We start from the raw sequence: 26,806 nt of genomic DNA, 5'->3' as shown, positions 1-26,806 counted from the left end.
CTTAACTACACTTTTGTTTTATATTAATTATTTGAATCAGCAGAGCACCTGAAGTTAAACGCCTCAGTGTGCTAAATTGACAGCCTTGAATGTACATTTTCAAATGGAGTTAGCAAGCAAATCCTAATTTAATTATCAGGTCTTTAGCATAAAAATAGCAATAAATGTTTTTTGAACAGCAAATCTGAATATTATAATGATTCCTGAAGGATCACGTGACTGGAGTAAGGATGCGAAAAACACAGGCATAAAATTGTAAAATATATTCAAATAGAAAAAAGTTATTTTAAATAAAAATATTTCAAAACGTTACTGTTTTTGCTGTATTTTGGATCAAATAAATTCAAATCAAAACATGCTTGGTGCACAGAAGAGACTTCTTTAAAAAAAAACATAAAAAAATCTTAACAGTAGTGAATATGTATATAAATATATAGTTATACTCATATCTCATATATAGAATTTTATAACCATTATGTAGCTTCACCAGCTAATTACTCTTCAATAGTGATACAGCTAGTTTAAAGTTTAAAGACAAAATTCTAAAGATGGCTGTGTTTCTCAGATGCATAAGTTCTATTTGAGCTGGCTATTGCATTAAAATTGATGCTGAAGACAATAGATCTATAACAAAGTTACAAACTGTGTTTCATGGCGTTTTAATATGTCAGCATTTCACCGGGAGCGAATAAAGGAGGAGAAACTGCAGGAACACAGGGAGTGTCTGAGGATAATGCTCCAGGAAGAGAGAGACCAGCTGGAGGCTGAGCTCAGAAATGTTCATCCAGACAGAGCCACACTGACCAGACAGCTGCTGGAAAACACAGATGCTCTTCAGTCTGCCAGAGAAGAGAGGAGGAAAAATTTTGAGTATGAAATCCTGTCTTAAAATTACGTTATGGTGCACAGTTGAAAAGTTCTGATTTACTTTTTTTTTTTTTTTTAGCTTGCACAGGAGCTGCTGAGGGAAAAGTGGAACTGCGGAAGGTCAGTCATAAATCAGTAAAAGAATCTCAAGCAGAAAATTTGACATGCATGTTAATTATTAGTATTATTAAGTGGCTGTATGTAAGTTTTGGGATCAGAAATGCTGTCAATAGTGCTGGAGATTTTTTTTTTTAATCAAGAACCAGACATGACTGTAAGTTAACAGCGCATGTGATGTTTCTTCCATGACTGATCTGGAACTCTGAGCTCGGGATTTGGTTCCGAACACGTGCAAGCTTTGTTTAATCTGACATCTGAGTGTCTCAAATGTTTGTGCACACAGGTGTTATTATCAGTGTTCAAAAGAATCTTGATAAATTGAAAGTTCAAAAGAACAGCGTTTATTTGAAATATTAATCTTCTGACACTTGTGTAATAATCATGTAATTAATACGGTGTACATTTTTAAGAAATGTGGTTAAATAGCTGACAGTTTGGAGCACGTTTGGATGCTTTAATTCTATATTATATATATATATATATATATATATATATATATATATATATATATATATATACAGGTCTGTACAGAAAAATACTTGGGTTAAAAATTATGGCTTTTAGATGTCTGCAATTGATGTTTTCGTCCAACAGGTGGAGCAGAGGCGCAGGGAACAGTGGGAGGAGCAGAGATGACAAGAGCAAGCAGAACTACAAGAGAGGGAGGAGCTTAGACATCAGGAGGAGGAGCTTCATTTTGAGACAGAGAGACTGATTCGACACAGGGCTACAGCAGAGAGTGAGTGAAGATTCAAAGACATGGCGTTTCTATGAAATTAGATTTTAAGTGCTTTGTAATATAATAACTGATCTAATTTTTCATCGTGGCAGATTTACAGCAGGCCTCGGTCAGCATGGACATGAGAGCGATTCACAGGAAGAGTCTTTGTGCCACATCCCCTTTTCAGTTTTTCATTCAGAATCGGGGATATCTATGTCCACATTGATCCCAGCCACTTTGTGTTTAAATGAGAACCAGGTTCCCCGTCAGAGATGCTTTGTATATATGTTAATGATTTACATTATGGCTATGCTAGATGATTGTATAGTTAAGTTCTCGATCTTGAATTTCCATTGCACTAGTGCTGAGGTTTGCATATAGGTCTGGTTTTATATGACTGATTTATATGGATGAATTTCAATGCTGACGCCTTTTTTAATATAATTTTTTTTTATTAAACTGGACAGCAATGTTTGCTAGCAGTAATATATAGAAGGCTCAGTGTTTAAAAATTAAAATAAACACATGCGTGACATACTGCTAGTAGTCAGTGAACAATAAACTGGGTAGGTATAGTGATATTACCAAAATCATATATCACGATATAGTCATTTTATTTCACGGTGACAATATATATCAAAATATAGTTATTTTTGCTTTAAATAAGGTCTTAAAGATTTCAAAAATTGTTATACTGTACCATAGAAGTATTATAAATCTTGTCACCAGTGTCAGTATTACCACAAAAAAACAAAAAACAACAACAACTCAAGCTCAATGAAGACAAGTAAGTAGTCAGGAATAAAATAAGAAACTGACAACCAATAGGACAAAAAAAAAAAAAATACAGAGGAACAAATAAATAAGAAATGCTATTGTATAAGGCAATCAAATGAATACAAATGCTGCATTTTTTTTCACTTTGTAAAATAAATATACATTTCTTCTTATTAAAGTTACAGATGTTATTTAGTCAAGAGTCAATGAGAGATTTTCTCTCTTTTGTTGATTAACATGAATGACAGACAGCAGGAATATTAGACTGCTGTCACTTTAAGAGCTGCTGGATTCAATATGCCGCATGTGTTTTCTTTCTCAGCTGTTTGTCTCCACTTAAAACCTAAATTACTGTATTTGCACGGATACTTAAAAAGATGGGATTTTTGATTGCATTTGAATGGCTTAAAAACATGTTTTTAAACCATAATGCTTAAAAATGCACACTAACAGAAGTTTTCGTGACCATGCCGCAAAACAACATCACGTGAGTGTATAACCAAGATGGAGGCTAAAGGCCAAAATCTCTACCGGTTGACAAACTTCTACTGGTCTACCCACCCCTAGTTAATGCATTTTGGCACACAACATGTTTTAAAAACATGAACATAAAAAGAACAAGAAGAAGAAGAAATAATTTGGGATGAGGTTTCAGGTCTTTTATTTTTCACGTTATTCATATGGCTCAGTTTCTGATATTAACAAAAACACTGGAGCAACAATTGAAGCTCAAAATTATAAATTAAGTTTATTTAAAAAATAAACACATTTTCTTCTTAACAACAGGCAGCAATAACATTGATTAGTGGAAGGCCTGTTCATCTAAAACAACTACAAACACTCAAAACTTTAACACTGAGCTACCACTGCACAAACTGTTTGGTAAGACTAACCGGATCAGGCTAGACTAAAAATATTTAGAAAGGAAATAAAAAATATCTGCAAAGTTAAGAGCTGCCCAAAACACTTAACTGAATTTACAATATGAGGAACTATCTAAAAAAAACACACACACACACACATCTAAACCATCACACAGTATCAGTATCTGCTGGTGGAGACTGTTCATCTGCAGTGTATTAAAAAAAAAAAAAAAAGAAAAGAAAAAAAAAATTATGTAATTAAATACCGTACTTTGACCTCCAAATAACTGATGAAATATGAGGTTAAGTGTAATTAACTGATAATTTCCTCACTTTATCTTTTTTGTTTTTTAATGCACACTAGAGGTCGACCGATGTGTTTTTCAGGGCCGATGCCGATATCAATTATTACAGATCAAGTAGACAGATAATTTTGAACCAATATGTCTGATGTAAAAATGAAAATTAATGTCAATATTAAGAATAATAAGGGCTCTGACAAACACTTTCTTTAAATGCTTTTAAATAATTTTATCGGCAAATCAGTTGACCGATATGACCGATAACCATAAAATTGCTTAATATCAACAGCGATAATTGGTTGACCTCTAATGCACACTATAAATCTGAATTATAGCCACCTGATGTATTCAACCGAGATAAAGACATCTAACTTGGGCATGAAAAGAAATATATATTGTTTAATGTATACTTAATTGAACATCTTTATAATTACAAGTTTATTATATCTGTACCTAAACTACGCTTACCAGACCTCATTAACTGAATGTTTTGTACAATAGATTTTTTACATTATATAATTTAACTGAGACTATTTTGATTTTAACATCATTCAAAAACAACACAACCAAAAAACTCAAACAAAAAAACGAAATGTTTGCATATGAAGAGGTAAAAGCAGTTTTCAGAATAGTGCAAAAAGTCAGTCATTTACTGAATATTTAGTACATGATTGGCTGCTCTATTGCAGATTCATTTCTGCTCAAATCCTTCTCAATCCACAACATCTCAACTGCCATCTAGTCAAATACACTTTCACAGGTCCACACATAATATACACATCCTTACACAACCCTTGAGAGCACTTCAGGCTTTATCTCATGGCTTCAAGCCAAACAACACTGACAACAGACACCATAAATTAAAAATAAAAACATGCAAATATATCTTAGATTTTAAAAATTACAAGAAAAACTCATGTGACATACAGTACCTCATAATTACTGATAATTACTGATACCAGGGTTGCATTACAGGTAAAAATAGGTGGAAGCATGATCAGTTGTTGTTCTCTTTGGTGGTTATGGTCACAAGTTGTTTGGCAGCTTTGGCGATGTCATAGGCGCACTGGATGACCTGCTGGGTGACCAGCTGCACGTCGGCTGCAGGGCTGCTCTCCAGAAGAGACGCTTTCTTACACTCGCTCTGCAGCCGGTTTGCACTGGACGTTAACAATCGCAAAGAGCTCCTCACCGTCTCAGAGCGTGGTCTCTGGCGAAATACAGAAACAAATATAAACAAAATACTATTTTATAGTTAAGTATAATCACACTTATTGTTCACACTTCAGTTTAAAAGTGTGGAGAGAAAGTGCACACCTTGGGGAACAGGGCAGCCATTTCATTCACAGCCACATATATTCTTTCTGCGCAGGGTATAAAGCTATTGAAGGAGAACATGAGAGATACCGTATTAAAAAGACATCAGAGTTTGAAGAGTGGAAAAAGTTAAGATAAACAGAGCAATCAGAGGGTAAAGCTTAAAAGAACTGTTCAATTTTATTTTATTTTCACAAAATATTTGAGCTGATGAATGATAAAACCACTGACAGCCAATCAGAAGTGCTTTAAGAAACTCAAGCATTTAAAGTCGCAGATAAGAAAAAAAACACACCACAAACTAATATAGTAATCGCTCTTGGTGTGAATGGGCCTTATATCTGGACATTTACACTATCATGGAAAATAAAACATTTCCTTAATATTACCGTATACATATAGTTTTGTGTCTTTGCGTCGAATTGTAGAGATTTTATTCCACTCAGACGTATCACAGTTCACAGAAAACTTACAGATATATTAAGAAAATGTGTCTTTCCTTGATTGATTTACAAGTGTTGTAGTAAATGCTGTAAGTGTTACGATTTTTTCATCGCAAAAATCCACACACAGAAAAACATGCAGATCTGTTTGAAACGTTAGTTGTGCAGCAGACATGATGCATCGCCATATATTTTTAATAGGGTAAAATATCTTTCAACAAATTGAGAAACACCTTTAAAATAACTCAGCTTATTTTGCAATGAAATACAAACCAGTGCAAAACAGAAAACAGGCCAAAAGTTAGATGGATGTCAGTATAAAAAAGAGAAACCAAGTGCACCAATGTGAGTTCCTGCAAATAAAGGTGAGCTTTAGAAGACAACGCAAACTGACACAAGCCTTCAGCATAGTAGTAATCATGCCTATTCCATTCATGTTCAGATGAGTGGGTTATGAGGTTATGAAGAGAGAGGTAGAGGTAGACACTGTGCCTGTGAGGCAGGGACAGAGGCCAAAGTACCACGAGGCAGGGTTGTTGGGGTTGGCTGGGTGGGGAGCTCTTAGGCCGAGGGACTGCGTGGGAGACGGGGGCTTGTCTGCCCAAGGCACCAGTGTGCTGAAACAACCCAGACTGTGTCTAAGTCTGCGGACACTCTCCCTCTGCTCACATGGTGCACTGGTGGGGAAACACACAGATCGGGACCCAAACAGAGCGTGGGCCCCGACAGGACAGACCCCAAATGATGAACACTGACAATTGAGAGTAGACAGAAAATGGAGAAGCTATGAATGGAGAAACTGATTCAACAGATGGGAAAGAAGAGGTTTGCATAAACAGCCACTTTCCATGAATACGGTACAAAAAGCCTCACTTGAATCCGCAGATACAAGTTTGGGGTCAGTAAGACTTTTTTTTTAATTATTAAAAACTTTATTTAGCAAGGACAGTGAATTTATAGTGCATACATGTCGAATTTAACATTTACATTACATTTAGTTCCAAAGAAGCAATCAAACCAACAAAAGAACAACAATACATCAGTGCTGCGATAAGTCTTAGCTACCATTTAATATATATTTTTTATAATAACTTAAAAGAAAACAAGTAGATAGAATAGAATACAAATAGAGAACGCTAGTGTCAGAGGGTACATTTTTTTAATAATAATAAAAAAAAATTCAGATATAAAATGAAGTGAGAATGGTAGCGTTAGATATATGTAGATATAGATTATATGCATGTATTATGTTAGATTTCATCTGAAATATCTAAAAATTCCCACACCTAAAAACATTGATTGGTCTCTAATGATTTAAAGACATAGTCCACCAAAATATTGTAAATTGTTTCATCACCTTCATGTCATTCCAAACTCTGTGTGACTATTTCTTTAACAGAACATTTTAAAAAAGAAATTTTCAAAAATGTTGGTGACCAAACAGTTTCGGTTCATCGTAACTTTTGTCCCATTGACTTATAACTGTTTGGTCACCAACAATTTTCTAAATATTTTCTCATGTTCTGTAGGAGAAAGAAAGTCATACAGGTCGAGGGTGAGTAAAAGAAGAATGTGAATGTTTAGGTGGACTATCCCTTAATTTGTAACCTACTCATGAAATGTGCCAACAATTTGCATGTCAAATAGTTAAATATGTGGCAGAAGTGAACAAAAGGAAGAAAGCAATGAAATGACATCAGATTTTTGCTGCTATATATGATGATGGATAAACGCTGACACTGACGTCCTCTCACCTCTCATGCTTGTTCTCCTGAGCAACCCTCAGCAGTTCCTGGATGTTCTTGGTGATCTGCTCAGTTTTACAGATGACGTCTTCAGTGCTGGGCAGACTGGGGTCAGGCTCGCTCTCGTGATCGTCCAGCTCAGGTATAGAGCCGCTCTCTCCCATCCAGCCGCTGCTGCGCAGACGACATCTTCGGCCAAAGCTGCCAGGAGGAAGGAGGCATGCATCATGCTTGATGTCTTAAGAGCATCATCAGTGTGTTTCCTCACTTTACTTGGCTAAAAGCAGATGACTGGCAGTTCTTATTTACAGAGGGAAACAAGGCCGGTTTTGTTTGCCAGCAGGATTTGAGACACAAGTTATTTCAGGTTATAAAAGGGAAACTGGACACATACCCAGAGTCATCCAGATCAGATTCGCTAACCGTGTTATCATAGTCACCATCAGACACACTGCTCTGCTTGTCAAATCTGGAGGCCTAAAGAGAGAGGAAAGGATCCAGTAAAAGAACAGGTGGCACGCAATTAAATCAGCGATGATCGATATGTCTGCTAGTTCATATTAAACTTATCAAATTCAAAAATCTGCATTATTGGAATGGTCAGTCAATTCTAAGCAAGCTCTTAGCATTTATTAGATATTTCAGGCAATATACCAAACCAAAACATTTAAAATAGTGTGCACTGTTCCTTCAATATACTTTTAAAGTCCAGTGGATAGGTCATCTTTTTTTAAGCTATGACCAGTTGATGCAAAAACTAAAGAACAACTTTAAACTGAAAGTAGGTCATGGCTCTGATCAGTGTTTTGCTTCACAGTGCAGTAAAGCGTTTGCAGTGAAGATATTTGACAGTCTCACTGAAGCATGATTCACTGTGCTCAAGGATAATGAGGTAATGGGGTCAGATGCCAGCAGCGCTCGGAGTATTGTATCAATTTGTTATCAGGGCAGCACGGTCATGATGCTTGGAGAACCGCCATATGATGTGGAATAATCTAATTACCGTTCCACTGAACACACTCAACTGTGCATCATCTGTGCATCAGCTCGAAACACATCTCCTTGTAGGGATGTAAAAATGCACCAATGCTTTGTGATGTAATGATCTAACAATAAAAATAAATAAACAATAATAATAATTTATAATAGATTATATTCTCAGCTCTAAAAATCCAGATTCTCAATCGTCTTCAGGTGAGGATATACACTACTGTTCAAAAGATTGGGGTAAATGTGATTTTATCTGTTTAAACAGTGATGCATTAAATTGATATGTTATAAGATTTCAATTTTAAATGAACGCTGATCTTTTGAAATTCCTATTAATCAAAGAATCCTGAAAAAAACAAATGCATCAGTGTCCACAGAAATATTGAGTGCAAATGCTTCCAACAATAATAATAATAATAATAAGACAACATTATTATTATTAATAATAGTAATATTGTGAAATATAATTACAATTTAAAATAACAGTTTTCTCTTATATAATTGTATAATACATTTTACTCCTATGATGGCAAAGCTGAATTCTGAGTGCAAATGCTTCCAACAATAATAATAAGACTTATTATTATTATTATCATTATTATTATTCAGCTTTGCATCACAGAAAAAAAAGGCAAATTAAAATAAAAAATACTTATTTTTTATGGTAATATTTCACAATATTACAGCATTCAAATAAATGGACTTAGTGAGCATAAGAGAGAGAAATATATATATATATATATATATATATATATATATATATATATATATATATATATATATATATATATATATATATATATATAAAAATAATGGCAGTTAAATGGTATAGTGTTTTAAAAACAATTGAAAAATAAATACATTTACTGATTAATTTATTTAAATTGTCAGATCGATGCATTAAAAAAAAAAAAATCACACTAAATATTTAAAGATAAAACATGGCTCTTTTTGTGAAAAGATCTAAACACCCATAAACCAGGACTCAAAATGCTCAAACACACTCAGCCACAACAGAAACACCAATTTAAAAATGACCGCAACTTACACACACACACACACACGTGTAAACAAGCTAAGCCAGCTAATTTACGTATTAATATTTCACAGTTTCATATTATTCCCAGAGCATGTAGCTTTACAAGACATCCTGAACAGATGTGTGAGCAGCAGCAGTAGCAGCTGAGCAGTGCACCCTGGGAATGAAGACACAAGCCATGAAATGCATGTGCTATCTATGAGGATGATGGTGATGATGAAGACAGGAATACGTATCAGTTGAAAACAGCAGCCCCTGGAGAGTTGATGGAGGGACTGTTCATGCATGGTGATACGTGGAGCACAACAGGTGTAAGAGGAGAAGTGATGGATGGGAGTAGAGGAGGAGGAGGAGGTGAAGGAGGGTGGAGAGGAGGAGAAGGGTTCCTGCTGCTTCGCTCTGGTCCCGTGAGGAACGTACTTAAGCCTTTGTGTACTCTCATCCAGCAAATGGGATGGAGAGGATGAGGAGGGGAGGAAGGGGAGGGAAGACAAGGCGGCCACAAACACACCCTTTCTCATCTAAAAAAGGGATGCAAATAAAACTTAAGAATGAAAGACGCAAAAATAACACAAAATATTTTAAACACTTGGCCATAATGGAGAGCCTGGGCTGGAGAACAAGGTGACTTGTAAGATGGCGTGATGTTGTTAACAGTAACAATCTAACAAAATAACAGTCAGTCAAGAGTAATAATTTAGTAACAGGTTAAATTACTTACCATTAATGTAGAAACATAAACTTACAATGATCTGAGTTAATATTAATTCATATAAACATAAGTTTAAAAGTTTGGAGTTAGCAAGATTTTTTTTTACGTTTTTGAAAAAGATGTCTTATGTTCACCAAGGCTGCATTTGCTGCTCAAGAAAAATATACGTGTCCCTGGAGAACAAAAGCAGTCTTAAGTCGCTGGGGTATATTTGTAGCAATAGACAAAAAAAAAAAAAAACATTGTGTGTGTCAAAATGATAAATTTTTCTTTTATGTCAAAAATCATTAGGATATTAAGTAAAGATCATTATCCATGAATATATTTTATAAATTCCCTACCGTAAATATATCCAAAATTCATTTTTGATTAGTATTATGCATATGCTAAGAATTAATTTGGACAAATTCAAAGGTGATTTTCTCAATATTTAGATTTTTTTGCATCCTCAGATTCCAGATTTTCAAAGTTGTATCTCAGCAAAATATTGTCAAATCGTAAAATAAAAAATACATCAATGGAAACGGTATTTATTCAGCTTTCAGATGATGCATAACTTTACATTTAGAAAAACTGACAATTAAGACTGGTTTTGTGGTCAAGGGTCACATATTATTATTATCAATGTTAAAATCAGTGGTTATGCTTAATATTTTTGTGGAAACTATAATACATCTGTTTTCAATATTCACTAAATAACAGAAAGTTAAAAAGAACAGCATTTATTCGAAAGATAAATTTTTTGTAACACAAAAAATGAATGCATCATCTAATTTGTTTAAATGCACTCTTTATAAAGGTATCAATATTATTAACAATTATTAATATTAATAATCACTATTAAGCATTAATTTCTTAAAAAAAAAGAAACTAATATTAGTTATGAATTATGAACAATCATAAAGCAATAGTTTTATAGAACCCAGCACAAATCCAGAGTTAAATAATAATGACTGATGAATAAAGTTTGAATAGATGCAACATTTACATGCAGTGAGAAAAAAATCAGTGTCATTCAAATTCAGTAAAAGCGATGCAGAGCCATAGGGTTAAACCATTTTTAATATCAACATTCAAAAGGTCAGTAAAAAAATTAAGGAAGTGAAATAGGAACTTGCACTGTACAAAGACAATAGAAAATAAAATACTGGGCATTTTACATCAAGAACATATTGGATTTTGAGAGCTAGAGTGACATGCACAAAACATATTTTTATGGTTTAAAACAAAAACACAACAACAATGTTTTTTCCACTGTGGAAAGGTTGTATCCCTAAATACATTTTTAATACTTAAAAATAGGTTTAAAATTAGGTACACTGACTACAGCATATTCAATTACTCACTTTTTCTCTGGTACAACATTATCGGTCACACTGTAATAAAATTGCTCAGTACACCTTTTTCCTTAGAGCTTGAAATGAAAAATAAAGATCTATGTACAAACCAATTCACATAAAGCAATGAGAATGAGACTGTGTGACTTATGCACTTAAAGTTGGCCATAAAGACATGTTTTGTAACTCCCAAATGACTCATGAAACTAAAACAGGAAGCAGAAAATATGGTGAAATAGCTGCAATGCGAGTTAACAGGATGCAAAGTGAAGTAATATGTTGTGTAAAAGTGTATTTTGGAAACTCTCATAAAGCACAGAGAATTGGAAACGCATGCTGCAACATTTAAAAAGCAAGGTGAAGAAAAAGAAGGAGAGGAGGCGAGAGGCAGGTTTTTACTTACATAGGTTGGGAAGGGTTGCAGGGTGGGGAAGGTCTCCTCAGGATAAGGGGTCTCTCCCTTGGGGAGAAAGGGCTTCAGAGCAGAGCCGGTTTCACACATAGACATGGGGCGGCTCGTCTGTGCAGAGAGACGGCGTTTCAGGGCAGAGGAGGAGGAAGAGGAGGAAGAGGAGGAGGGGCTGGAGGGATTGGGGTGGTCAGGGCCGCCGGGGGCCTGATAGGGCTGATGAGTGGAGACCTGGCGTCTGAGAGAGCTGTTCTCGCTTTGCAGAGACTGCAGCTGAAGAGAAACACGAGTAAGCCAGAGAAACGCAGAGAAAAGCAGAAACTGTAGCAAAGCTGAGCTTACAGGAAATAAATGATGTTCAGTTCGAAAATCCTCACCATGAGTGTCGCCTGCTACAGGCCTACAGAATTTTATACTAGCCACGAAAAAAGAAAATGCCTTTTCCATTTAAAATATGTAATTCACTAATAATTGTGTGGATTACTGTAGAACTTTTCATGAAAAAGGTTCTCCTAATGCATATACGAGTTGTTATTCAAAGAAACCTCACAGCTCCATTGCATATGAAATATATTTAAATGAAATTTTCATCTTAACACTAATGCAAGGCCAACCCAGAGTATGTGCATTTTTGTGTATGTGTGGTTTCAGTTGTTACATACATTTTCTCGTAAATTTAGAATAAATTTTAGTACAAACCATTTTTGTGAATCATGATTAGTTACGGAAATATTTGTATTGAGATTTTATGCACACGTTTATTATTATTTTTTATTTTTTTTGGTACTCATAGCTTCTGATACTTAGTTTGATGGAATAGCTTTCAAATCTGGCCTATGAGAAATCAATATAATTAATGCACGTGCTGTCAAACTATTAATCACGATTAATTGCATCCAAAACAAAAGGTTTTGTTTACACAGAATGTGTGTGTGCACGGTGTATATTTATTATGTTTATTTAAAAAAACACACATGCATATATATATATATATTTAAGATAAATATGTTGTGTTTATATATTCAATATATTTATATATAAATTTTATGAACATAAATATATACGTGTAAATACATGTAAGGGTTTTTAAAATATATGATGTATGTGTGTGTGTATTTATATATACATAATATATATATATATACAGTACACACACACATATATTATGTAAACTAAAACTTTTATTTTGGATGCAATTATCGCAATTAATAGTTTGACAGCACTAATTAGCATAATATCAAAGGATTTCTGCTGTATGAAACTGCAGGTGTAATAAAAATCAATTTACAAATTAAAATAAATGTTCAATTTAAATAACAAAAAATAAAGTTGTACATATATTTTAATACCAGATTAAAATGTTCTATGAAACAATACATTCATTTAGATCTAACTTTTGTAATTAAGAGCAATTATGACGAAAGATCATTCTAATCTTATGGGGAACATTGAGAAAACCATTATATGGAGTTGCTCAATAAAACAAAACTTTTCAACATCAAAAAAAAAGTCCAGTTTAGCATGCAGGAGCAGGCAGATGCAATGTCTAGACATGCACACAGAACAAGCGCAAGTTAGACGTGACTACGAATCTACAGGGAGAGAGAAAGAGATTCAGAGAGAAGCCAAAGAGCTCAAGCAGACACGTTGGCAAGGATCAGAAAGGAAATGCAGAGCTAACAAAAGAGCCTGAAGATGTCACTCATGATAATATGATTCTGGCCATATCTGTTTTCACCCAGTCAGATGTGCAACGAATGTAAAGCCACACAGTTTTATCCCACAGATGTCACAAAGGTCTAAATTTTCAAATCACAAAATAGTATCCATCTTTTTTTGTGGGGAACACATATAATCCAAAACCACTTTCACCTCATTTTCAATATATTTTATGCAAAAAGTTAAAAAACACAACGAAACTAGTAACATTCTTTTATGAGAGGACTGAACAGTCAAAATCATCCATAACCAATTCTTTGAAGTACACTAATCACCACTTTTGACTAGAATTAAATGAGGAATTCTTTAAATGCAGGGCCATTTAGGGACTGCCCTCATTTTAAAATATCACTAAACAGTTACAGTGGATTTATGCATTTCTACTGTATATTAAACACTTGTGAGCAAATTCACTCCCAACTAAATTATAATTGATCATCCTGGATTTGTCAATGTGAAATAGTAGGAAATGATGACAGTAAAGGCTCCAAAATCAATTCATAATCAATTTACATTAAATCAATAATTTTACCTCTGATTTGTATACTGGAAACCCATGCATAATGCACATACATATATAACACAGTTAAATTAAAATGAGTCATGCTGTTGCAAGAGCCAACTTCTAAATAAGGTTTGTGGTTAGGGAGGTTAGCATGCCAACTAATCATCGAATGGCAAACCGTCAGTATGTTTCGGTTTCACGTCTCTAATACTGTACGTCTTTTCCAGTAGTTTAGAGGTAAAGGTCATGCTGGTTATCTGAACACTTGCAGTGGTTACTACAGTTTTATTTTGACATCAGCATTCCAGAGGATTTTAAGAATCGTTATCCTTGTCAATTTTGCCATCTCGCGTGCGAGAAGAGGTGCGTGTGTAGGGGTTAGAGACCAGGGCCTTCAGTGCTCACGGCTGAGTCTCTGGTACCTTTTTCTGCATCAATCTCAGCTCCTCACTCAGATTACTATTGGCCTTCATCAGTTCCTGAATTTTGGCTTCAGAGGCTGAAAGCGCATTTTTTACCTCCAGGAACTCCTGCACAGAAATCGGTCCATCGGACAGATCAGAGTCCAGACTCTGAGGAGAGAAGTAGAAGAGAGCCGACATGTGCGTATCGACGCTGTGATGGCAAGAACGGCACAAGACTAAGTTCCTCATGCTTTACAGGTCTACCTTAGCTCGATCTGCTTTGCCCACTCGTAAATCAGTGTCCGTGTCCTCATCGGACGCCACACTGTCATAGTCTGGCTGGTCCGTTTCCTGGCTTTCACTTCCATGACGGCTACCTACGCTTTTGAAGAACACCTCAACATTGTCTGTAAAGACATAGACACAACAATCATGAAACATCAACAAGGGATTTAAAAGAAATCAACGACTAATGAATGCATGCTCTACCTTTAGGACTTGAGACTGAAGTCCCCTGCTGGCGTCGCTTTGCATCACTTAGAATATCAATCACGAGTGTGGCAAATTCATGAGCGTTAAACCTTGCCAGCTTTTGTCTTCCCTGTAAAAGACATTCAGTGATGATTTTATTGTATTTTAATTATCTGAACAACTAGCTGGTCTTTACATCACTTGGTAACCAGAGATTCAGTGCTGAGAAAAACATTACAGTGATCCAACATGTAAACGACACGAGTCACGACTCCAGTCCAGTTTAATCGAAACCTTCTTGATATTTACACATATAAGCAGCAATAAAAACATACTGCAAGTTTAAAAACTCAAAACTAACTCTCCAGTTTAACATAACCATTCTGAAACGTCCAGGGATCTCATTTATAAACATTGCATACGCACAAAATGGGCATAATATATGCGTACGCAATTTTCCATGCACATATTGTGATTTATAAAAAAAATTTTTTGGCATAAATAAGGACACACCGTACAAACATTATAAACCATGCATACAAACTCCTTTTCATAGAGTGAGAAAAGTAATGAAAACAGAGTTTAAAATCGTTGTTTACTTCATGTCGATATACACATTCTTTACATTAAATATTCCACTCACATTAAAGTAGATTAACACTGACATTTTACAAACAACAATTATATAATTTCATTAACAATAAACATTAAATGTTATTTTTTAATGACAGCAAGGAGTGCAATAGGTGCACAATAATTAATCTTCCACTAAAATAGCTAGAATGTTTATTTATCAGCAAAACTGCATTCATTTAATATGAAATAATTGAAATTCTATTTGGCCAGTGTAAAAGAATGAGATCATCTAAAATATATCTGTGAACTACTTTAAACAATTTTTTTTCTAAAACATAGCAAGGATACTATTTCCCTACTGTCTCTGTGTTAAACATGTTGTCACGTGCATGGGAATTCGCATGGAAATGATATGCAGATGAGGTTATGCATAATTAAACAAGGTGTTGTAAGCTCCATATATGGTTATTTCGGGGAGGAGTCGAGGTGGAGATGCACATACGCACAATCTTCCCCTGACTGGAATTTACATAGAGATTTTTGTGCAGGTTCTGGCGTATGCATGGTTTTATAGATCTAAAAACTTTTGGGTGTACGCAAAATCTAGCTTTTGTGCCTACGTAAAATTTTAGGATGAAATCTATGGAAAGTTTTATAAATGAGACCCCAGATTTTAAACTCTTTGTAAAAAAAAAAAAGAAACATAATGACTCCAATAATGATAGCAATCAATCACGCAACTTTTCACTTCACAAGTTGTTAACTGTGATGTGGATTACTTGTGAATTACTGTGATGTTTTTATCAGCTGTTTAAACTCTCATTCTGACGGCACCCATTCACTGCAGAGGATCCACCGGTGAGCAAGTCAAGCAAAGCTAAATTTCTCCAAACCTCAGAAAATGTTTCCTTTTTAGGAGAACTATTTCTTGACTATGCCTTAAAATAACAATGCACAAAGGTTCCCACCTGGATGTAGAAACTACTAAAGTACATTTATAGGAATGTCTTTAATTTTATTGTTGAATGTGGATAGCTTATTACAAAATCGCAGCTTTCCCAGTAAGGTGTCGGTGCAATAAAAGACAACTCCTCGAAAAAACAGAATAATGCATTATATGCTAAATCTAACATTTGTAGTTTGGTTCTAAGCATCAGTGCGTGACAGTTTTGATTAATTTTGTGACTTCTGTTTCCACATTCGTCTGGCACATTTAAGCTTGTCGCTCTTCTAGCTGCAAACACTGCATAAAAGGTGTTATATCAAATGTCACATGTCAAAGTGCAATATCTTTATTTCCTGTTAAAAGGGCTTTAGTGAAAGCATTGCAACTTTCTGTTCAGAACTTGCCTGGTTTCGTGTTGATGAGTACTCTGGGTTTACAGGAAGGAAAGGCACAAATGTTGTCTCCGTTACCAAGGTGCTGTGGTTCTGAGTGGCCAGCCAAACTGCACCAGATACAAAGAAAGTGCTCATCAAAGCTTGCACTCGTATAACTACATTTCCTGAGTCAGTTCGTTCCATTGTGTTTATTAAATGCAGATCATCTGACCTGCATCTGTCTCTCTTCGATCCACTTCATCGTACACATCCATCGCCAGTTCCTCAAACAAATGATCACTGAGCTGCAATGATATTGGAAGGGTTGCATCACTCATCTGTGCCTACAATGGCTGTAAAACTGTATTAAGGCATGGCTGGAGCAAGTAAAGATGCAGTCTTTTGTATTAATTACTGGCAATGATAACATATCAACCGCTTAACATAATAAAGCATGAGTTTATTATTTCACTACAAAAAAGCTACGATGAATGTGGAGGGCCTGATGTATTGCTTAAAGTGAAATAAAAGAAATATAAAGATGACTCACGGACTGCAGCTTTCTTTTTGCAGCTTTTGCGAACTCGGTTAACTCCAGACTGCTATAAAGGGGAAAAAAATTTAGAATAATATTAGTTTTCTTTAGATAGCATTATTATAAAAGACTGTAATGATCAAAAAAAAAAGTGAAATAAAATTCTAAATTGATATTCTCCGTGTAAAATACTTACACATTTCTTTTTCATCAAAGACAGCAAAAAAAGAAATGGCAAGATATTAATGTTAAATTATGTGAACCTTAAAAACCTGTTTGGATCACTGTTTGGACAAAACTATTAAACGGCAACATCAAAGAGGGGCGAATGTTTTCAGCGGCGTCAAAATAAAAGTCTGACGCATCTCCTCGAACAATTTAGCAGAGATTTGAAAAATGCCAAATATTGGCCTTGGCAATATATCAGCCAACCACTAATTCAATGAGCAAAACATGACTAAGCACATCCCAAAATACTCCTCTAGAAGAAACTTCTATAAAATTGGCCCCAATTCACACAGGAAAACATCAGAATGCATTAGATTGTTCCTACCTATCCGCCATCTGTGGTATAATGAAATGCTGTCCATTCTTGTGGTCTGAAAAACAGAATGTATTGACATGGTTTAACATTTTCAATTGACAATCCACTGATAAAGATGCACACTAAAGCAATAAAACGCCCCTTTAGCTGACTCCAACATCACTGCGCTAATTCAATTGAGCCTTTTGGCACTCTGAATGCCATAACACATTAAAGTAAGAGTGTGCTATAAATTGGCTTGATCAGCGTGTGCAGCTGGATATCAAAACATCAGTTCTCATCATGATAGCACACCATCGCTCTGTGCTCTGACTCACCAGGCTTCCGCCCACAGAGATAGAAGGCCAGCCTGTCTGTGAGCTCATACTGTATTTCCACCAGTCTGTCTGCCAGGTCCTGATGGCCAGCTTGCCTGAATGAATATAAACAACACAATGACGTTATGACACATGGGGTTTTATTTTTGAACTTTAGGGTACTGTGCCAAATCCTGCCCTCAGTGGTCACGGTCCTTCTCACAGCCTTAATAAAATATGTACCATTAATTAATGACAGAGTTGTTGTTGTTACCTAAAATTATACTATTAAAATGGTAATTTTTTGGTAATTGAAATAGTACTGAAACAAAGTAAAATATATAGATTTGACTACATTTTATATATATATATATATATATATATATATATATATATATATATATATATAGAGAGAGAGAGAGAGAGAGAGAGAGAGAGAGAGAGAGAGAGAGAAAGAGAGAGAGAGAGAGAGAGAGAGAGATAGAGATAGAGTGTTTCAGTTGAAGTACTAAAAAAAAAAAAAATTAGCACATAAAATAAGCAAAATTATATTTTTCAAATAAAACTGAAAATATAAAAAATTTAAGATAATTTCAAATACTAATACATTTTATTCTAGTATATAAATAATACTAGAGTAAGACTGCCATGGACTTGAAGCGATCGTTTATTTCTGTCATATTTACCTACCCTAATGTCTTTCCAAACCTGTATTTTTTTTAAGTTTTTTATGGCATAAAAAAACAACATTTAGCAAACTATTGTTTCTTATTGTGTTTTTTTTTTGTCAATACAGTGGAAGTCACCAATATTCTTCAAAATATCGTTTTCGTGTTCAACAGAAGATAAAAAGCCATACAGTTTTGGAATGAAATATAGCTGAGTAAGTAATGACAGAATTTTATTTGTGGATGGACTATCCCTTTTATCTTGATATTTGTCGGTGAAGGCCACGTGACAAATCCATGACAATTATTCATTTTAATCACCACATTGACTATATAGGAAGTAGTCAATAAATGCAGATTTCAATGCCGAAGTGGGTTTTGATCATTAATGCATTAGGGATTGATTACCTTGCATAGTGGATGGGCGTTTTGCCGCTGGAGTCAGGAGCACCAGGGTCTGCCCCGTAAACACAGAGAAGCTCAGCCTGGCACACTTGGCCTGCTTTAGCTGCGATGTGCAGCGGGGTGTTCCCTTTCTCCTGTTCAAAGGAGTGCAGAACCATTACAAATGAGTAGTATGTTTGGAAAGCATGACTGAATATAATAACATTAAGGTGAGATCAGAGGTTTTTACCGGGTGGAAGTAATTGGCTTGGGCCCCAAGCGACAGTAACCGCAAACAAGTCTCAAGATTGCCGGTTCTAACGCTGGAGTGAAGTTGCTAAAGAATCAAATACAATGTACGTCAATAGAGACATTACAACAAGACTGATAGAAGACAGATGCATCAGATGAGAACAATAATGCATGTCAAGTCTGAAAAAATGTACCATAATGAATGCATCAAATATTTGAAAGGACTGAATAACAGAAATATCAACCATAAATGTGGGGCATGTTCATGTCGGACTGGGATGGGATGGGACACCATACTTGGCCACTCTTAACTTCACTTTCACACTATTATACAGGTAGCTCTTTCCTTACCTTGCTTAGATCAGCAGCTGCTGTACTGTCATCATCTCGACACGGTAAACGATGGACGAAAGCCAGCATTTCATACTTTGATTTGACAAACTCGGTTTTGTTAGGGCTTTTTGGGTGAGAGAAATAATGGAGTTATTAGAAAGAGCAAGTTAAGTTTTTTTGAACTCTCTTATGCTCATCATTGATTCATAAAAAAATACAGTGAAAACCGTAACATTCTGAAACATTTTCACTTAAAATATATGTGTGTTTTATTGTATTTTAAAATAAAATGTATTAATAGAATGGAAAAGCTGAATTTTCAGCATCATTATTCCAGGCTTCAGTTTTCTGCTCAAAAAACATATTGTATTATTATCAAAGTTTAAAACATTTGTGCTGCTTAATATTTTCCAGGTTAATTTTAAGCATTTATTTGAAACTGAAATAATCTATAACATTTAAAATGACTTTACTGTCACTTTTGATCCATTTGATGAATAATTTCTGAATAAAGTATTGATTTCTTTCAAAAATATGGATTTTACTGACCCAAAGTTGTGAATGGAGGTGCATACCAAACAAACACGTTTCTATTATGTTTTTTATTACTCACTGGACTTTATCCTGAGGATTGGGTTTGCGTTTCCCGCTGGTGATGGATGACGGGTCCATCAGAGTGTGCTCCCATATTGCATTAGCACCATTGTTGTATAATGTCTGAACCATCTGTGAATGAGAAAGAAATTGAAGACATACATCACAAGACAAAATTCATTATGACAGCATGCTCCTTTAAATATGCTTTGTGAGTCACACTCTGTGTTGGAAGGCCCTCCAGTGAGGTCGCACACCAATAAACCATTCTTTCAACCATTTAAAAGGCTCCACTGATGGATAAAAAAACCCAGAACTGTACTAAGTATGTGGAAAAATGCACTACACAAGGACAAATAAAGATGAGACTCCTTCTCAAGTTGTCTCACATCCATGAGACTTTGATTAATCTTCAGAACACAAATTGAGATATTTTTATAACACCTAAAAGAAGTTTATTTATATCTATTTAATGTTCAGTAGTGTAAGTTACCATGGTGGCAAAACCCGCTCAAAACCAACCCATCTTCTTGAGGCCAAAAACTTAAGAGTTTGCTTAAACTAAACGCAAACTTACTTGGGTAAAAACTGAGAGCGGTTTCATGCTACAGGCCACTGGAGACCACAACTTACAAGGTCACTGTCAACAGAAGCCTTAGGCAGAGATATGATCGCTTTATATGATAAACAGATTTACTTTAGGCTTTCATTTACATCTAGAGTGTGAGTGTGTGTGTGAGTGTGTGAGTGTGTGTGTGAATGTGTGAGTGTGAGTGTGAGTGATTAAAAAACTCAATTAAACCTGACGAATTATTATGGGTTTGGACATGAGCAAAGTGAGCAAATGATGACATTTATGTATGTCTTTGAAATTTCATTCAATCAGTTTTCTCTATTTATAGCCTATTTTATTATTTTAATTTTTACTTTGTGATAATGAAATTAATTAGATTTTATTTTATATTTTGGCAAAATGTACTTGGTGGACACTTTTCAATAATAAAATGGATAATCAATTTATCATGTTAATTATCATTTGCTTAAATCAAGATTGGGATATAATTATCTTCTGCTCAGTAAACTTAGTTTTAACCATCAATCTAGAGCTGGGACACTTGTTTCCAGCATCAAACAAGTACTCAACTAGTTTTACACCATGTATAGGACAATTAGTTATACAGCATATATATAAGTTGACCAAAGTTAGAGATTGAGAAAGATTAAAAATCTACCAACAATACTATAGACATCAACATCAGCCACAACATCGTTTTATATTAACGATTTAGTTTTAATTCAAATGATGCATGTGCTAAGTGAGCGATCATGCAACTTACTGTCAAGTAGCAAACTTTTAGTAACATGTGCATTGTTTTATTCACTTGTTTTTGACATATTTGACCAAACTACAAACTTTCCACTGATACATACGAGAAAGGGATATTCACTCGATAAGTTCGTGTATCTGTGCCACCATGCACTCAATCCACTCGTGCACATCAGCTATACAGGTGTTAATACTGAATGTTTAACATTATATTAAAAACTATGTACTTCATCCATAATATCTAGTAACTCCGTTCTGCTCTCTGTTGTTGGTGTTTCTTAGACTGGACACGACACTGTTCACATGCTGTGTGGTGTTGGCGTTTTAACGAGAACGAGTACAAAAGCGCAGTAACCCCTAATTACTCTAATGTTGTGAATTCTCGGATGAAGTAGGGTGTCATTGGTGCACACTTGTCTGAGAGTTGAGCTCACCTGTAGCTGGGTGGGCGGCCAGGGTGTGTTGGACAAATGGCGCACTTGTGAGTTGTGGCGACCCAGACTGCGATGAACACCGCAGCACTCATCACATATCAGAACTCCTCTGTTCACAGACGCCCAGCGAGGATCTAAGGGATCCCAAGAAAATCAACAGATTCACAGGAAGTAAACAACAGTGTGTTGTTCCCTGGTCAATACACACAATAACACTAATGGAGCTTTTTGGCTGGTGCATGAGAATGAAAACAGAAACACAATACTTTAAAAAGGCAGATGCAAGGAAGATGCTTGTTACAAGAATGCATTGAAGAAAATTAACTAAAATGCACTTGTCTAATGCCAAACCTAATTCAAACAGTGCACAATCAAATCAACATGAAATGTGACACATTTATACTTCTGGAATTGGTTATATTGTGAACTTACATTTTTTTATAAAGTTAACATGCACAAATGAATCATCAGAAATGTGAAAGTAGAAAACATGTCTTGTTCAAGTTTATTACAGTTAACTAGAACTGTTAAAAAATATTGTTACCTGAAATAAAATAAACCATCAATGAAATGAAATAAGATATTACAATATTAAAAACTTATTTTACTTCAGCTAGTTGCCAAAGAAACATGTCTGTTATGTTTTATTTACTTTAACATGATGTACACTGAAATACAAAAAATAATTAAAACCATAAAAAAAAAACATTATAGTTATATATATATTATATATTAATATAAATAACAAATAAATAAATTATATATATATATATATATATATATATATATATATATATATATATATATATATATATATATATATATATATATATATATATAACACTATAATCATAATAGTACCAAAATCCAACTAAAATAACTCCAGTTTTGATTTCATGGCAGATTCATTTGCATTAAAAATAAATGTTTACTGTAAAATGCATTTTTATTATTTAAAGTATTTATTTAAGTTCCACTATAATAGTCTGATTAACCATTACTGATCGCAGAGATGCACAACAAATGTAATCATGAGCATTTGATGTTAAAAATGTAGTATCAATATGCATGTGATGTAATGTATGACGAAAACAAAATGCGGTGCTGAGTTCTTCCTTATAAGGTCACAGTAGCAAGGGTTGAATGTCATGCTTTTCTGTACAGCTACACACACTAACTTCCTCTTACATATACATGCCTCAAACCACAACAAATGCTAAGCAGCTGAGCTTTACTTCCAGGGTACGAGCAGGTGACTGGGAAACACTGCAAAGCTTTACTTTCACTACCTTATTCGAGATTATTCGAGTAGATCATCTATTGCAGTGCAATTATGTGTAAAAACTGGTTTAACTTCAGATTGTACATCAAGTTAAAACCCAATACAGTAACAAAAAACATCTAATCAGTATTGAAAAATGAAATTAAAATTACCATGTACTGCATATAAATAAAATAAAATGCATTGGCTGCATGGCTGAAAATGATTTTTATAGTATTTTTAAAAGCATAAGCAACAGCAGAAGATGCAGCCTAACACATGCAACAAACACAAGGCTAAATTGCAGTGGTGTTATCACTTACTAAGCACATCATATGGTTAGTTGTAAACTGCAACCCATTTTTAGGATACAGCCCACCAGTTGGCCCAAGCCTTTGATTGCTCAGAGATCGCCCACTACTACACTAGACAAACTCAATGACCCAGAGACAGAATCACTGCTGATACATTAACACTTGTCACTGGCACTCGTCCTTCATGGGCGCCCCATACCAAGCCAGTTTTTAATAGAATATGTTATGTTCTCATTCCATCACTGAGTCATGATGCCCAATCAGTGAAAGTGGGGCCAACCACACTGGAGCTATGACTAATGTGTCTGAGCAGCCCAAGACGTGTTCATATTTGACACATCATACCCCCCCACCCCCCACTTTTCCTAAGGGCAGATTCTGGCCAACTTGTGATTTCACTTCCTTCAGAAACAACGATGTGAGTCAGCGCTCTTGTGTGTCAGAATTCCCCAAGAACAGAGAGTTTTGAGGATTTAATTCCATGCTGATTACAGGCAAATGCTTTTTTTTAATTAAATGTTGATTTAAGTTTTTATATTCTTCTTGGAATTATAAAAATTTGAGGCAAAAATGCTGAATTATTAAATTATTATACATTTTTACATTTATTTATTTTGTTGAAACGGTGCAAAAGGATCAATGGTATTAAAAACAGTCACACCTGTGATCTTTGCGATAAAAAAAAAAATCACTGGCATTGAAAATGAATGCAAAATACAAAAAATAAATTTTGTTTTTATTTATTTTTTTGGAGGAGGGGGGGTTACAATCTACAAATCAGCCCTAATAAAGTAGTTATTGATCATGTCTGAACAACAAAATGCCAAACCCAATAAAAGTAAGTAATTATGTCTGAAAATACTCTTAGCAACTAGGAAATACATAAAAAGGTATGAATATATTTATACAGAAATATTTATTTCTCCCACCACATGGCCCCAATCTGCCTTCTATGCATTAGATTTTAAATCTAATGCTCTATTGCTCTGTTTCTAACTTAATGTATTAGGCTGTTAGAAAAATTATGTAATTATTTGTATTATTTTAGATAGGAATAATTATATTTATTAACATACCAAATGTTACTAAAAATAATACATTCATTTACTTTAAAAAAAAGGTTACGTTTATTTTCTTCAGTCTATTTTGACCTCAGAGGATTGCAAATCCAATTGTTATTCCCTAACTTAAGTGAGGAAAGCTAGAGGGATAAATCTAGACTAAAACACATAATTTTACTGCGTCAGGTGGGAAGGCTATTAAAGATGCCCACACTTCAGAAGTCAAGAACCAATTAGGGTTTCCACGTCTGCGTGAGGAACATATGATACCACCATTGCATCAGTCTGACAGAAACATAGGCTATCTAAATTAAAAACTGATCCACTGATAAGCAGAGAACAGCCTAGAAGCAAAAGTCACTTCCCTTCAAACACAGGAAGTATCAAACAACAGCTGCAGAGAGGCCAAGGGCTAGAATCAAGCACCTGGCACAATCATCATCCTCCCTCCCTCTCCTTTTCTTTCTCTTCAAACCAAGGGTTCCTCTCTTCCCCATCAAGTGCTGCAGAGGCCAAAATGAAACCAAGTGCTGAATGATTCAAAATATTTACCCTAACAACAACTGCCCAATGATACTGACACATCTGGTGACTGAGGCCTATCTAATTAAGGGGAATCAATAGAGAAAACCGAACAATGCAACATAAACAAAACACAGGACAAAAAACTAACAGTGCTTCATAGTTCAAGCACCAAAATAGATCTCTCTTAAATACAGTACATTTCTTAAATTAATATAGATAGACAAAGCAATATAGGGTTTATGAAATTTTTCTCTATGCATGTCTGCAATTAAATAAATGCATGTTTCGTCTCATTTATAGTCTTTGGAGGTGAAAACTCTGACACAGTTTTTCATCGTATATTGAGGACAACAATATTATTTGATGTTTTATTTATTTCTTCAGCCTCTCAGAAGTCAGGGCTCTGCATGTGTTGTTTAGGGTCACTTGCTAGTAATAAATAGCATTATGTACATTATGTAAGTGACCCTAACCAAAACATGCACTGCCCTGACTTCTCAGACATAAATAAAATGCCACCATTAAGTAAACTTACACCATCAAGAAACTAGATATTGTAGATGCTTTAACCGGGAATACAGCTTGAGGATCAATAGAGTACATTTACCCAAAATAAAATAGAATATGGTTTGACTGAGCATCATTTGAAGCTGAAAACACCCGTATTGAGTCAACACTGCATGCAGAGAGGCTCTGTCACGAAACCTACTGAGCTGCCAGCGTGCAACATTTCTGGCTATGTGTTTCTGATGTCTAGGTAGACAGCTTAATAGGTTAATGGTAATTTAACCAGTGGCAATGGATCATTATACTCCAAAACACATACATGTATCAATCATTCATATATATATTCAGTTAGCGTCAAAAAATGCGAATCATACATTTGCATTGTTAAATATTATCTTTCAGACACTTAATTCAGTAATATCAATTCTCTTTTACCCGGAATATACTCACCAGAACTGCTACAGTCCGCACAAACTTCGCTATTTCGCAGCCGTTTCGACATCCTTGTCTCCGGGAACCTTGGTATTACCATGTAACTTAACGTTATTATCGACCCAGAATCGTCCACGGATCAATTTAAAGCATGTACAGCTTTGACATGATGACGGAATCCTTTTAAAAGTGTTTTATCACTCGTTTCCGAATAACACGCGCATACGGAGGAGTTAAATGTGTGTGCATGCATCTGCACCGCCTGCTCTATGTGAAATAATGTATGTCTGGCTTTAGCTTGAAATTAGGACAGATGAGTCAGGCAGAGGAGCCTCTGTCATGATGCATTAAAAACTACACTACGGAAATGCTTGCCAGCAACCCATCAGATCGCAGAAGAGTGCCATCTGCCCTCCCAGACCACACATTTGAGTTTACACGGACGATAAATCAGCTCTCTAGCGCTGCCTGACAACACAGTGGACAGACGGGTCAATGCGACGCGTAACACATTTGATCCATTTATTTATCTATTCACAGGCCGTGAGGAGATTATATTACCATACATTATATTAAATATGTAATTATTTAAATATAAATCATATGTATGTTTGGAACATAATTCTAAACCCAGACAGTGGGAAATGAAATTGAACGCGATCTTCATAACATGCGGCGATCGTTCGTTTCTGCACATGCGCA

General features: G+C 35.0%; 1 protein-coding gene and 1 long non-coding RNA gene across 3 annotated transcripts; one reads left to right on the top strand and one right to left on the bottom strand.

The window, feature by feature from the left end:
- The first annotated feature begins 633 nt into the window (after positions 1–633).
- LOC127957356 (uncharacterized) lies at positions 634–2,152 on the top strand. The gene is made up of 4 exons (XR_008153780.1): positions 634–870; positions 947–987; positions 1,582–1,726; positions 1,819–2,152. It is a non-coding gene; the product is annotated as an uncharacterized LOC127957356 (long non-coding RNA).
- A 977-nt stretch (positions 2,153–3,129) lies between these two features.
- On the bottom strand, positions 3,130–26,547 carry LOC127957355 (ARF GTPase-activating protein GIT2). 2 transcript variants are annotated; one of them, XM_052555846.1, is made up of 20 exons: positions 26,123–26,547; positions 22,005–22,138; positions 20,263–20,375; positions 19,668–19,773; positions 19,315–19,401; positions 19,089–19,219; positions 18,034–18,128; positions 17,726–17,771; positions 17,188–17,239; positions 16,870–16,942; positions 16,668–16,765; positions 14,760–14,871; positions 14,535–14,677; positions 14,289–14,438; positions 11,637–11,915; positions 7,550–7,632; positions 7,165–7,356; positions 5,932–6,087; positions 4,968–5,031; positions 3,130–4,860 (listed from the first exon to the last, which is right to left on the bottom strand). In XM_052555846.1, the coding sequence occupies exons 1-20, from the start codon at positions 26,202–26,204 to the stop codon at positions 4,648–4,650; spliced, it is 2,409 nt and encodes an 802-aa protein (XP_052411806.1). In that variant the 5' UTR covers positions 26,205–26,547; the 3' UTR covers positions 3,130–4,647. The 2 variants fall into 2 exon arrangements, with proteins under 2 accessions (XP_052411806.1, XP_052411807.1); XM_052555847.1 differs by lacking the exon at positions 5,932–6,087 and having other exon boundaries at positions 26,123–26,546.
- Positions 26,548–26,806: the final 259 nt, after the last annotated feature.

The sequence above is a fragment of the Carassius gibelio genome, chromosome B5 (genome assembly GCF_023724105.1).
Source record: "Carassius gibelio isolate Cgi1373 ecotype wild population from Czech Republic chromosome B5, carGib1.2-hapl.c, whole genome shotgun sequence".
NCBI classification, from domain to species: Eukaryota; Metazoa; Chordata; class Actinopteri; order Cypriniformes; family Cyprinidae; genus Carassius; species Carassius gibelio.
This window is presented reverse-complemented; position numbering and strand designations above follow the sequence as displayed.